Source organism: Ornithorhynchus anatinus, chromosome X1, assembly GCF_004115215.2.
Source record: "Ornithorhynchus anatinus isolate Pmale09 chromosome X1, mOrnAna1.pri.v4, whole genome shotgun sequence".
Classification (NCBI taxonomy): domain Eukaryota; kingdom Metazoa; phylum Chordata; class Mammalia; order Monotremata; family Ornithorhynchidae; genus Ornithorhynchus; species Ornithorhynchus anatinus.
In genome coordinates, this window is record NC_041749.1 from 13,817,197 (window position 1) to 13,830,957 (window position 13,761).

Below are 13,761 nucleotides of genomic sequence, written 5' to 3' on the forward strand. Positions count from 1 at the left end.
TTAGTGGCTACCTCCACATTACCATACATCCAGAGTCATTTTTGCTTTAAAATAACAGGGGCACTTGCTAAAAAACCACCACCCACTTTTAATCTTCAGAATTAGCTGTTTTAAAACTCCAGGACCACACAGTCGGTGCTCGAAAACCACACTGAGTGCTTCATTTCCCGAAGGGCATTTTAAAGCAAACAGAGAAGGGGCGTCGGCCTGGGGTGGAAGAAATAAGAACGACAAGATGATTCCGGAAGGGATAGTTACCCAGGAAGGATCTAAGGACAAAATAAAAGTTGGGACCCCCACAGACACAAGGCTCCAGAGCTCTCGTCCCAATTACTCTTTTAAATATGACGTTCCTTCAGCCGATTCCCAAGAGAAAAAGGATCACCCCACAATTCAGTGCTGGCTTTAAGCAAGGGCGACAAATACCATCAGAGCGGTTACATCTGTAGTTTTTAAAAATTCAGAAAGATCTAAGTTCAGGAAAAGGAATTACCAAAAACAAACTTCCAATGCAGGTACTCCACATATTTAATTGTAAATATAACTTGAAAGGTGACCGTACGGACATTAATTACTCACATATTTTGAAGTTAAACTGGCGGCACTTATATTAAAGAAGGTGGCGTTTGACTCTGCAGCTACAGCTTTAGCCTTTAAAAATAAAAGTAAAAATACAGGCAGTGATACGACAAAGATGGATAGCCCCATAATCTTCCGGTTAAACAGGATTTCGGTCAGGTATTGAAATGTGAGAAGAGAGTCTCTATATCAGAAGGTACAACCCACTGTCACGAAAAACAAGGCAGCCCTCGTGTGAAGAACGAGGAAAGGGGACTCAGAAAAACAGCATTCCTCCTGGTCCTCTTGCCTTCACTAGGGGATGGTGGCCAAGTAAAGAAAGATAGACTGTTACTTTGTTGAACTTCTCCTTTGTAAAATGGCCGCGAGCGGGGAAGGGCGGGACCGAGAAGCCCCGAAAAGCAACGGTAGCTCGTCACCGGCTCTTTCTCTACTGGCAGAGATAGATGTATGTAGGGAGGCAAATTCACAGATGACTAGTCAAAAAATTACTGACACTGTAACTAATCGAGTTTGCGTGTGAGGATATCCTTTGGGGGTATTTAACAACCTGTCGAGGCAGAGCGGAACCAAGAGGTCGCTTATCGCGGTAGATAAGACCTATTACAATATCCCATCCCAAGGCGTGCGAACCCACCAGCACTTGCTAATACTTATGCACTTTATTTATACTCGATCTAAGCCCTTTCGCATCTATGGCATTCAACCGTACCTCCGACTACCTCCTCCCATTGCTCCGTCTGCGATATTTTCAAGTCTGTCACCCCCCATTAGAACGTAAGCTCCCCGTGGGCAGGAAACGTGTCATTTACCTGCTTTGTACTTCCCAGGTTTAGGGCACCGTATCCAGTGGGTCCTCAATAAATACTATTACTATGTTATCTAATAATTCTAATTCAATTCAGTAGAGCCATAACAACCACATAGATATCTGGTAGTTTAAGACACATTTAAGATTTCATCTCCTCCAAGAGGCCTTCACCGATTACGCCCATTTTCTTCCCCCGGCTCCCTCTCCCTTCCGAGTCGTCCACGCGCTTAGATCTAAGACCTCTGGGCATTTAGAATTCGCCCCGCTCTCGGCCCCACAGTCTTTACTGTACATATCAATTATGTATCATGACTTATTTAACAACTGTCTTACTCTAAGCTTATTGTGGGCAGGGAACGAGTCTACTGTTGCACAGCACTCTCTCGAGTGCTTAGTAGTGCCCTGCGCATAGCAAGCGCTCAATAAATCACCACTGATTGACACTCATCTTGGTTTAGCTTGAACCTGAACTAGAAAAAATGCTGAAGATCGTGTGTATAGAGCTCCCAGGAGAACTGGCTAACAAATATCCCTCACAAACAATGGATAACAGGGTTTCCACTCTTGATGAAAATTACTTGATGCAATTTTTTCCACCCCCCTGAACAAATGAGTAACGTTAAGTGAGGGCTGCCAATACGCTACGCCAACCTTCCAGTATGAGAAGCAGCGTGGCTCAGTGGAAAGAGCACGGGCTTGGGAGTCAGAGATCATGGGTTCGAATCTACCACTTGTCAGCTGTGTGACTGTGGGCAAGTCACTTAACTTCTCTGTGCCTCAGTTACCTCATCTGTAAAATGGGGATTAAGACTGTGAGCCTCACGTGGGACAACCTGATTACCCTGTGTCTACCCCAGCGCTTAGAACAGTGCTCTGCACATAGTAAGCGCTTAACAAATACCAACATTATTATCCAAGTTGGTTTCACGGGCAGATAAAGCTAAAAAGATTGAGGATTTAGGAAAAAGAGAACATTTACAGTTTCCATATTCAGAATAATCTAACAAACATTATAATTTATTTAGTTTCTTACCAGCATAGTCTTCCCATTTCCAGGTGGACCAAACAGCAACAATCCACGGGCTGGAGCCCTAAGGCCTGTAAACAACTTCAAACAATGTGTATATTTTAGTTTAGGACTCTTTTTCTCTTCCAGATCTGAATATTAAAGTAACCTAAAAGGGACACGAAATCTGAAAAACGTAGGGCTGATCTGGACCCCTCGGTGGAACAAAACGGTGAAAATTAGTTCAGTGTTGGAGAGCATAAAGTCTAAATGAAAAAAAATTCAGCCTTCTCTTTTGATTCATGAAAGACAAAGATACTATCAGGTCCATGAAGATGTTGGTAAGTCAAGTAGGGAAATCATCTGTAGCTAAAAATAGGAATAATAGCCTTCATCTCATCTTTACACTTGCTTGAGTGGTGGTGTCGCAGGGTGAGAAGCTGAATGTGCAATTTATGCTAAAGGAAAATTGGGACTCAGAGTAGAGAGGTTGAAAATAGAAGGCAATAGAGCCGTGAAGCTATGAGACATGGAACAAAGCGAAAAGGTAGATGATTATTCTGTCCTCTTTCGCAAACCATTGAAATTCATCCCAGTGTTCTTCTTTCCTCTCCATCCAAACCGCTCCCAGGGCTCATCCTACCCCGCCTAGGTGACTGCATCAGCCTCCTTGCTGACCTCCCAACCTCCCGTCTCTCCCCACTTCAGTCCATACTTCACTCCGCTGCCCAGATCATCCTTCTACAGAAACATTCAGGACACGCCACCCCCGTCCTCAAAACTCTCCTGTGGTTGCCTATCCACTTCCATATCAAACAAAAACTCCTCACCACACCACTCAGATACACACACACACAGAGCTACTTGATCATGTAACTATATGGCATTTGCCACTTTAATATATATTGTTCTGGTCCATTTTTTGGCTCCCGGGAATGCATTATCTCCTACGGGAAACTCCGCTTCATTTTAGCCCTTTTGCCTAACACTCCGTTTTCACGGAACCAATTAACAGTGTTAATTCCCTTGCTGACGTCCAAGTGAATTTCTACTCGGACTGCCTGAAGTCACGCAGCATTCGAAGACTAATGGTAACATAAGACAACTTTACATAGGGTACAGCAAAAAGGCAGTAGAGTCACTTAGGAGCTGGGCCTTCACGCGGTACCAAAGTCAGAGAGATCCACAGTGGAGTCTGGGAGGAAGGAGTGGGGGGGAAGAGGGAGAAGGGAGGATGAAGGAAGTCGGTCAATCGTAGTTACTGAGCACTTACTGTGTGCAGAGCACTGTACTAAGCGCTTGGAGAGTAGGCTATAACAATAAGCAGGCACATTCCCTGCCCACAATGAGCTTACGGTCGATAGAGGAAGTTTAGGAAGGCTGCACGATCAACTCTACAGCGTGGAGGTTGTGTTCCTAACCACCTCCGTGTCACTGTAATTACCGCTCAACCGTCGCCAACAATGCGTCCTATTGGATCCAGGCAAATGTGCACTGGGGGAAGAATAGTCCTGAATTGGACGGCCACCTCTTCAAACTGCTCAGTGAAAACACGCACTGCACTGTAGAAGCGCTGACTGTATTAGCATCAGAAAGCCCTCACTCTCAGTATTCAAGCATATGCTCCTGTGATCAAGTGGGTTGTGGTGAGTCCCACTGAGCAAAGGGACCTAGGGAATGTCTGCATAATGAATAAAATATTCCTGAATGAAGATGCCTTTAGTCCCTGGCTGGCTTCCCTTACCACTTCTCTCTCTGGTTTTTTTTTCTTTTTCTTTCTTTCTTTCTCTCTCTCAAACACAAACACACAAAGCACCTAAGAGAATGCATGAAGAGCTCACTCAGTTCTGTCATAACGTGTGTTTTCATTACGCCGCTTTGCCTATGACACCATTAGAGAATTAGGGAACATTCTGCCGACACCCTGACCGTATTCAGATACGGTGGATTTTTTTGCCAAATCCAACGGCCTCTATTCCATCCGAATCCTCCTCAGCCGCTCGGCTGCCTTCGATTCGGAGGACCAGCCCCTTCTCCTGGAAACATTACCCAACCTTGGCTTCACTGACGCTGTCCTCTCCTGGTTCTCCTCTTACCTCTCAGGCCGTTCATTCTCAGCCTCCTGTGCCGGCTCCTCCTCTGCCTCCCACCCCCTAACTGTGGGGGTCCCTCAAGGCTCAGTTCCGGGTCCCCTTCTCTTCTCCATCGACACCCACTCCCTTGGAGAATTCACTCTCTCCCATGGCTTCGACCACCACCTCTATGCGGACGACACCCAAATCTACATCTCCAGCCCTGATCTCCCTCCCTCTCTCCAGTTCTGATCTCTCTTCCTCTCTCCAGTCTCACATCTCCGGCCTTCACGACATCTCTACGTGGACGCCGTCTCATTACCTCAGACTCGACATGTCCGAATCGGCTCCTTATCTTCCCCCCAACCCTGTCCTCCCTGGCTTCCCCACCACTGAAGACGGCACCACCATCCTTCCCGTCTCACGAGCCAGTAACCTTGGCATTATCCTTGACTCCTCTCTGTCACAACTCATATATTCAATCCATCAATCCTGTCGGTCCCACCTTCGTAAACACCTAAAATCTGCCCTTTCCTCTCCAGACCGCTACAGTCGCTCATCCTCTCCCGCCTGGATGACTGCATCAGCCTCCTTGCTGACACCTCAGCCTCTTTTCTCTCCGTACTCCAGTCTGTTCTTCGCTCTGCTGTCTGGATCATTTTTCTACAGAAACGTTCAGGACACGTCGCCCTGCTCCTCAAAAACCCCAGTGGTTGCCCATCCACCTCCACATCGAACAAAAACTCCTCACCGTTGGCTTTAAAGCAGTCCACCACCCCGCCCCCTCCCATCTCGCTACGCGTCTCTCCTTCTACCACCCAACCCGCACGCTTTGCTCCTCTAGCACTAATCTTCTCACTGTGCCTCCATCTCGCCCATCTTGCTGCCGACCTCTAGGTCACATCCTGCCTCTGCTGTGGAACGCCCTCCCTCCTCACATCCCACAGTGACTCTCCCCCTACTTGACAGCCTTATCGAAGGCCCGTCTCCTCCAAGAGGCCTTCCCAGACGAAGCCCCACCTTTCCTCATCTCCCACTCCCTTCTGCGTCGCCCTGGCTTGCTCCCTTTAGTCCTTCCCCCCTCCTAGCCCCACACCACTTATGTACATAACTAATTTTATTTATTTGTACCGTCTGCCCCCTCTAGACTGTGAGCTCGATGTGGGCAAGGAATGTGTCTGTTTATTGTTCTACTGGACTCTCCCAAGCGTTTACTACAGTGCTCTGCACACAGTCAGTCAGTTGAATGAATAAATGAATGAATACAGTGCAATATGGTGTTAAAAGAAGCCGACTGTGCCCGTGTGCACAGCCTCGGACACCTAAGTACTGTGAGCGAGTGCTTCTTTAATAAGGTGAGGGGTTTTTTTTGCAAGAATGCAGTCTTGCTTTATGGGAGAAACGGGTGGATTGGAGAGCTCCTCCTCCTTTTTGTGAGCCTCTGGGTCCAAAAAGGGTTGCTAAAGCAAAATGAAGTGCTTACCTCAGGTCTAAGGGAAGGAAGAATAACAATTTCTTGTAGCGCCTGCTTTGCCAACTCTTGTCCGGCTATATCATCAAATTTGACAGCCGTTCCGCTAAGAAATGGAATCTCAGTTAGCATCAAAATCAGATTCGGTTCTGTTTTTCCAAACTAAAGTCAACTAACTGAACGCTCTACAAAGCTCAGTCATTTCAATGTGAACTGATTTAAATGAGAATCCTTACTTTCAATAACAGGGCGAATCATTTCATCGGTTTTATTCATTCACACCACTATGAAAATAAGGAATGCATGGAAGAAATGACTCATTTCCCAACTACACCAATGTCTTACTTAACAAAATGAAAATTCAATTATTCAAAAGCTCAAGATTAGAACTTACTTGTCTACGATTTCATTCATTATGAGATTGGCAAGATTACTGTCCACATTCCTAAAATTTTTCAAGTCTTTCTTTTTTCGGGCAGCAGGTGTAGGAGTAGATGGTTTATTTGTTCTATTAGGTTTCGGAGTACCCTTTAAAAACAAATTTTTCAAAGTTGTCAGACAGTCCCACACCCCCACTCTCTCCAGTTACTTTGATATATCTAATACATATACACACATCCACATGTATGTATACTTATACACACTCACACGTGAATGTGTAAAATTAACGATGGAGACCCAAACACATTTCCATTCGTTTTACTACTGAATTATATTCTAAAATCAAATACTCTTCACCAAATAAGCTTTGTTAATTACAGTGGTCTGTAAATTACATAATGAAAGTAGTAGGAATCATTCCTCTCACAGCACGGGTACGTTCTGGTTATACGAGTCACAGTACCGCTAAAAGCCACCCTTTCCTCTCCAGCCAAACTGCCTGTACGCTAATCCAACCACTTGCCCTATCCCGCCTTGACCGTGGCTTCTGCGCCTCCTTGCTGACCTCCCTATCTTCAGTTTCCCCACTCCAGTCCATACTTTGCTCTGCTGCCCAGATTATTTTTCTTAAAAAAGATTCAGAGCATATCTCCTCAGAAACCTCCAGGGTTTGTCTATCCATCTCCAAATCGAATGGAAACGCGTGACCATCGGTTTTAAAGCACTCAGTCTTTCCCCTCCTACCTTCTACCGACCCACATATTTCATTCATCTAGTGCCAGCTTGCTCACTGTGCCCTGATTTCACATATCTCACCACTGACCCCCTTTTCTCACGTACTCCCTCCGGCCCAGACCTCCCTCTCCCTCCTTGTACACTAAACCATCACTGTCCCTACCTTCAGACCCTTAAGGTTATGTCTCCTCTAAGACGCCCTCCCCGATTAAGCCCTCTTTCGCCAACTCCTCCTCCCTTCTACATCATCTACGTGCTTGGATCCGTACCCTTTACGCACGTGATATTCAGCCCACCCTCAGCCCCACAGCACTTAACACATATCTGTAATTTATTTAACATCTGTCTCCCAAACTCTAAGCTCAATGTGGGCAAGGGAAGTATCTGCCCACTCTGATACTGCAGTCTCCCAAGAGCTGAGTACAGTGCTCTGCACACAATTTGAAAGAGCCTGGGCTTTGGAGTCAAGAGGTCATGGGTTCGAATCCCGGCTCTGCCACTTGTCAGCTGTGTGACCGTGGGCAAGTCATTTAACTTCTCTGTGCCTCAGTTACCTCATCTGTAAAATGGGGATTAAGACTGTGAACCCCACGTGGGACAACTTTATTCCCCTGTGTCTACCCCAGCGCTTAGAACAGTGCTCTGCACATAGGAAACGCTTAACAAATACCAACATCATTACCACGGACTGATTTGCACATTGTAAGTGCTTAACAAATACTTCAATTATCACCATCCAGCATCCATAGCTTTCTCCCTTATAAGTCATTATCAACCTCTTCTGGTCCTTGAATTTACCATCAACCGGTATCTCACAACAGAATATTAAAACCAAGTCAAGCTGAAATCACAAGCTTGGGGCTATTCTGGAATAAGCCGGAAAAAAAAAAATATTGTTGGAAACCCAATTTTTGCCTTTCCTTATCTACCTATCCATTTGCACCCTTCTATTTTCTGCCTAAGCTTGGCTTTTTCACTGCTAGTTTCCAGTGCCCCTTCCCATCACCCCCTCGGCCGCTCTGAACCTCCCCGCTCTGTTTCGCTCTGGGTTTTGCACTTGAAGCGCATAAGAGAAACGGACTTTCTTTTCCTCCCAACACTCAACCTTGCCTAAGGACAGGTGGCTAAGGCACCGAGTTACCTCCCGGGTGTTCGCGACAGTGACGGCGATACCTTATGAGTCGAAGTCGCAGGACCAGCTCCTTGTCTACCCGCAGAAAACATTGACAGCCCGCTGCAACTGGGTGCTCTCTGATGGCCTGAAAGGCCTGCGGATCCAGTTTTTGCAACTGCTTTTGAACGAGGAAGGGAGTTGCTAGTGTGTGCTAACGGGTCCTTCTTTTTCGGAACAGCTCCGCTTTCTAGAAAGGTAACCGGGAAATCATCAGCAGGAGGACGTCACAAGAGAAAAAATAGAGAAGCACTGCAAGTTCACAAAAGGAGAAGTCTAACCATGAGTCAAATCTAATTCAGCATACAACAAAACATCTTTAAGTAGAATGAAAAATAGTATTTTAAATCTCTAGGCGACTGATGATAAATTTGGAAGTTTGGAGACTCTAATTCAAGTGCTGTTATCAAATTGCTCCAAGGATTCGAGAAGGTAACTAGAAAAACGGACAAGTGCCCTGTAAACACTTGCTCTTTTCTTCCCATCGGCACATCTCTAAACGTATGTCTAACTGGCAAACGTATAAGTTCATCCCTCCCCTTATAGTTTCCTAGGTTAGGTGTTTCCCCTCTTGCTGTGACTGCTCACGTATTTTGGATTCTTATTGTAGGGTTTTCAAGTTCCCCATCCATTAATAGAGGACCTGGAAAACAAAAGCTTTACTTTCAAGATATATTATGGAAAAAGTCTGCCTTTGATGCTTTGACAATTCATTGAATGATTTCCTGACTTCTAACCCAACATTAACAACAGAGACCCCCACGAGAAAGTATAGGGACAAAGTATTAAAATTGCTTTCTTTGGGAAAAATCATTAACGCGCACAAGCAATATTTCTCAGGATAATCCACGGATAAGTCACCGGGGAATCTAGTTCAAAGCATGTAATAGGAGATAGAGTTTTCTCTTCTCTGTTGAAATGGATTTCCACTCTGTTTGAGCACATCTGATAAGAATGACTCCAGAAAACTCCGTGAAACAATAACATATCAGAGCACACAATAAAAAAAAAATTATCATTACAGCATTAATCCCGCAATTCAGTTTAGTTTACCAGACAAAAATCGTATAGGATGATTCCCAAAATAAGTTCAACATCCACTCATCCAATAAAAGACAAGTACCTGATTTATACTGTAGCTAAATTCTGAAATTGAGCACCCCTAAGCATATGTGTGTGTGGGCGTGTGTGTTTGTGAGTGAGAGAGACAGAGAGAGAAGAGGATAATAGAAGAATTGAAGTTTTCTCATCTGTGCCAACTACTCGCTGGAAACCATTCTCCTTTCTATGAATTCTGAATGCGCATGAAGTTCTGAATAATAGAGTGTAGTTTCTTTTATGATTTTCCAGCAGTCTGCCTAAAGAATCTTTCAACTTGCAAATCAAGCAGAATGTCCCATATAAAATTCTTAAACTTATTCCTTCAGTCAAGAGTCGTGAAGATGTGCAAGGTGATGATAAGGATCTGTCTTGGGGTGAGAAGCTATCTGATCTCCAAGTCATTCTCATCCAGCTCTTGGCGTTGCCTGCGAGCAGAGCCCTCGGTGAGAATCCCGTACAGACGCTTCCATTAGGGAGAGGCAGATAGGGTTTCCCCCTCCACTGTGAGGTTGCAGCAAACTTCCTTGCATTTCTCTTCGTCCTCGGTAGTTTGGAATTCAGCGGCTTGGACGGTCGGTGGGGCTCAATCAATCAATGGTATTTACTGAGCGCTACCGGCAGAGAACTACGCTGAGCACTTGGGAGAGAATCAGTGACCTCTTTGGGTACCTTCTGCTTTAGCAATAGGAGAGTTTGGCACATCGTCAGGTGATAATAGGACCTGCACCACATAGTGTGCGCATTCCATACATCGAGGCAATAATATGGTCAATCAGGTATCAGAGGAGCAGTACTAATGCACTTAGAAAGTTATAGTAAAAATTCACCAATTTCCTCCCTTCTGTTATAGTTCCGCCAGCACAGCTCAGTTTTCCTCTACTCCTAATAATAATAATAATAATAATAATGACGGCATTTGTTAAGTACTTATGTGCCAAGCACTGTTTTAAGCGCTGGGGGGGTGGGGATATGAGTTAATCAGGTTGTCCCACATGGGGCGCACAGTCTTAATCCCCATTTTACAGGTAAGGCAACTGAGGCACAGAGAGGTTAAGTGACTTGCTCATCAGACCCACTGTATTTTTAAACCTGCTGAAATACGAGACCCCTCTGAGGGTCGCACCTGGAGAGTTTCCAGTCCCCTACCAGTCTCGGCTACGGGAGGGAGAGTCGAGCGGAGGCCCGTCCGTTCCATTCCTAGCTTGGCCAGTGGCTAGCGAGTGGAAGGCCATATGCCATGAGTCAAAACTCACCCGTGCTGGGCAGCAGCGGCACAGGAGAGAGTCGAGGGCGGAGACTGCACGTTAGGAGGCAGGGGTAAACTACTTCAGTATTTTTACCAAGAAAACGATGGATCCGCTACCAGAACGACTGCAGACGGAGAGAGGGGCTTTCTGGAAGAGATGCATCCATGGCGTCGTTATGGGTCGGAGACGACTCGACCATCAGACGAGACAAGAAATACTAGAAGTTCTTTCTAGGCCAAACTGTTTGGTCTGCGTCTTCCCCTGAGCTCCTCACTACTGGCTAAATCAGACACACTCAACCATCGTGAGGAACTACCTCTTCCTATTTTAAATCACAACCTTACTTCCTTTACCAGAGCAGGAAAGAGGGGAGAGAATAAGTATCACATCAGAATTAGAAATTGCAGGGCTTTAACTATATTTGATATTCTTTGAAAAAGCTCTAAATCTGCAGACACCGGATTAAAACTTATTTTCACAACATGTCTCAGAGACAGAGGACGTCACCCAGTCCTTTTCTTGCTCTAAGATCGCAGTTAAGCCACTCCGGGAAGATGCTGCAACTTCTTTGGATTGAATGCTACAGGTTTCAATGTCTCAGCCTTCTAGGCATCAGGTAGTTCTTCATAAAAACTAACTTAAATTCTCCCTGCTGCAGTAGGAAGACTCCGTATAAGCACTGGACAGAATGGAGGAGGAAAAAGAGGAGGTCGGTCACCGCAACAAGTTACCTTAGGCAGATGATTTATGTGTAACAAACTGGCCCAATGCAACATGTTCACAGCATCAAATCAAGACACTGAAAATGTTTTTTTTTTAAATGTAGAATGAAGAGATATGATATAGTAGAAAAGTACAGCAAGGGACCGCCTATTTATGTGTGCAATGAGACCAGGACGGTGGTTCCCACACTTCATCAACCACACATACCCTAACGGTGAAATTCTCCTTCCAGGGGTGTCTTCTGCAAAAGACAACTATGCATAATAGAAGAAGTTAATAGCGAGGAGTAGTCTGAAAAGTTGCAGGGAAAAACTTCTTTTCACGAAGAATTAGACAGGTCATGTAGGAAAGCACATTTGAAGTGAATTGCATCCTCCTGGCAACAAATGTGTTAAATGTGTTAAAACATGGTACTTTCTAGTGTTTATATGAGTTTCATCTCAAATCCTCTTTTGGTGTTCTGGATTTCTCCAAAAACACAATCTCCTGAAGAGGGACACTTTCTGTAACTTAGTCGAACGCTAGCTGAGAAGCACAACTACGGGGTCGTGCACCCGTCACAGAGGTTGCGAGATCCACGTCTCATTAGGTGCCAGTGAAGCCAAACCCACCTGACTGGAGATGTCCATTGCGGCATGTCAGATTAGTACTGTCGTGATAGACGTCCGGTTGCGACTTGGAAAACTGAAAAACTGGTTGCAGCTTCTCTATGCAACAGAGGGGAAGGGGGGGGAGAGGACAAAATAAACATAAAAATAAAAGAATCCAAAAGAATGATCCAAAGCAGACTCGAGATCAAAGCGTTTTTTAATGAGCGGACGTTCTGCGCAATCCAGCAAAGCGTAATAGGACAATTAGTATGAGACTGACGGAGCCCTGAAAATAGTAGTAGAAATGAAAAGCTTTAAAAATCACAAATGAGGAAAATATTAAGCTGTTACGGTATGAGGGTTAGGGTAGTTCCTTGCCACCACTAGCCTATATTAATTCACGTAGAAACATACGTGTTTTGCGGTGTGACGCCTTCAACGGAAACATGGAATAAGGAAATTTCCCAACTAAAATTTTGACGCTGTGATAAAGTGAAGCTATTACCATGGCTCGGGATAAAACACATCCTATATTAACAAGTACCAGTCCAATTCATTCAGAGCCCTCTTCCCCCCCGGCCCATCCCGTGAAAGGATGAGGACAGAACGGTGGACCGGGAACTCTCTTTTCTTAAAGAAGGCTTGCAATTATGCTTCCGGTAAATACGCTTCGGAATACCTCAAAACGATCTCTCCCCTTCCTCTCTGTATCTACTATTTCTACTTTGAAGGTATAATCTCTTCAGAGTGCAAACTGCAAATTCCGGGGACATACCTGAAATACTAATAATAGAGTGCCCGCTCTAAACCGCATCCTGTTCTGATACCCAACACAGACCGGGCTCGCTGCCTGAGTCCCAGAACTTTTTCCGAACGATGGCCGAGAAGGGAGGACTATTCCCTTCCCTAAACTACCACGTGGGCTCCCTAAAATCGGATGCCAAATTGTTTGAAAATTCTCTTTATGGAATTCTTCTTTCCCGAGAAAACTTTAAGACTCCCTTGCCTTAAGTTAATTTGGTGTTGGAGGGTAAAATCGGGAAGGGGAGCTCCGTCCGCGGAACTCTGGTGCCTCGAGCACGTCGTCGGTGTCGTGAGCCGGCCGCGGCGTCTCGGGCCGCGGTCGGCGATCCGGTCTGCTACAGTCCTACAACACGACTGCCTGAGCGTCCCCTACGATCCCCACTCGACGTGCCGTTCGACATCTAGCACGGCTCGCGGGGGACGCCGTTCAAACTCCTTTACCGACCAGATACGCTTTCTGTACTAGGTCCGGGGCTCACGGCCACGTCAGAGGTCAAACCACCACCGCCTTATTTATTCTGTCGCACGGTACTCTTCCAAGCGCTCAGTACAGTGCTCTGCACAAAGTAAACGCTCGGTAAATCCCGCTGATTACCGTCGATTTCAAATAGATCTCGATGCTGTTACCACCAAATCATACTGCCGTTTGCCAAAAGCTCACCTGGCCTTTTAAATTTTTTCTAGCTCTCGGTCTATCAAATAAGACTATTATTATTTTTATTATTACTCTAATCCAGGCATCACTGGATAACGATAGCAGCAAAATCCAGTGACGGCATCCAATTCTCTGTTGCCTTTGGTTATGAGTTGTATTCTCCCAAGCACTTAATACAGTGCTTTGCGCACAGTAAGCGCTCAGTAAATACGATTAATTGAACAGGCTTTCCTGGGGGCATTCATGCATTCATCTGGTCGTATTTATTGAGTGCTTACTGTGCGCAGAGCACTGTACTAAGAACTTGGAAAGTACAATTCAGCAACAGAGAGAGATAATCCCGCCCACACCGGGTTTACAGTCTAGAAGGCTGGTACCTACTTCAGAATTCTTCAGGTTTACTGCCCGTCCATAG

The 13,761-nt window shown here is 45.4% G+C and overlaps 1 protein-coding gene across 3 annotated transcripts in view; it reads right to left on the reverse strand.

Moving 5' to 3' along the window:
* The window catches only part of SPAST (spastin), a 54,955-nt gene that overhangs the window by 16,129 nt on the left and 25,065 nt on the right, over positions 1 to 13,761 (reverse strand). For 2 of the 3 annotated variants that reach the window (XM_029049896.2, XM_007673281.3), the window contains exons 4-9: positions 11,909 to 12,004; positions 8,229 to 8,416; positions 6,334 to 6,467; positions 5,952 to 6,045; positions 2,424 to 2,498; positions 580 to 651 (exon numbers count right to left, since the gene is read on the reverse strand). In XM_029049896.2, the coding sequence (XP_028905729.1) occupies positions 580 to 651; positions 2,424 to 2,498; positions 5,952 to 6,045; positions 6,334 to 6,467; positions 8,229 to 8,416; positions 11,909 to 12,004 (659 nt within the window). The remainder of the gene's footprint in view (positions 1 to 579; positions 652 to 2,423; positions 2,499 to 5,951; positions 6,046 to 6,333; positions 6,468 to 8,228; positions 8,417 to 11,908; positions 12,005 to 13,761) is intronic. The other variant, XM_029049897.2, reaches the window with a different exon arrangement.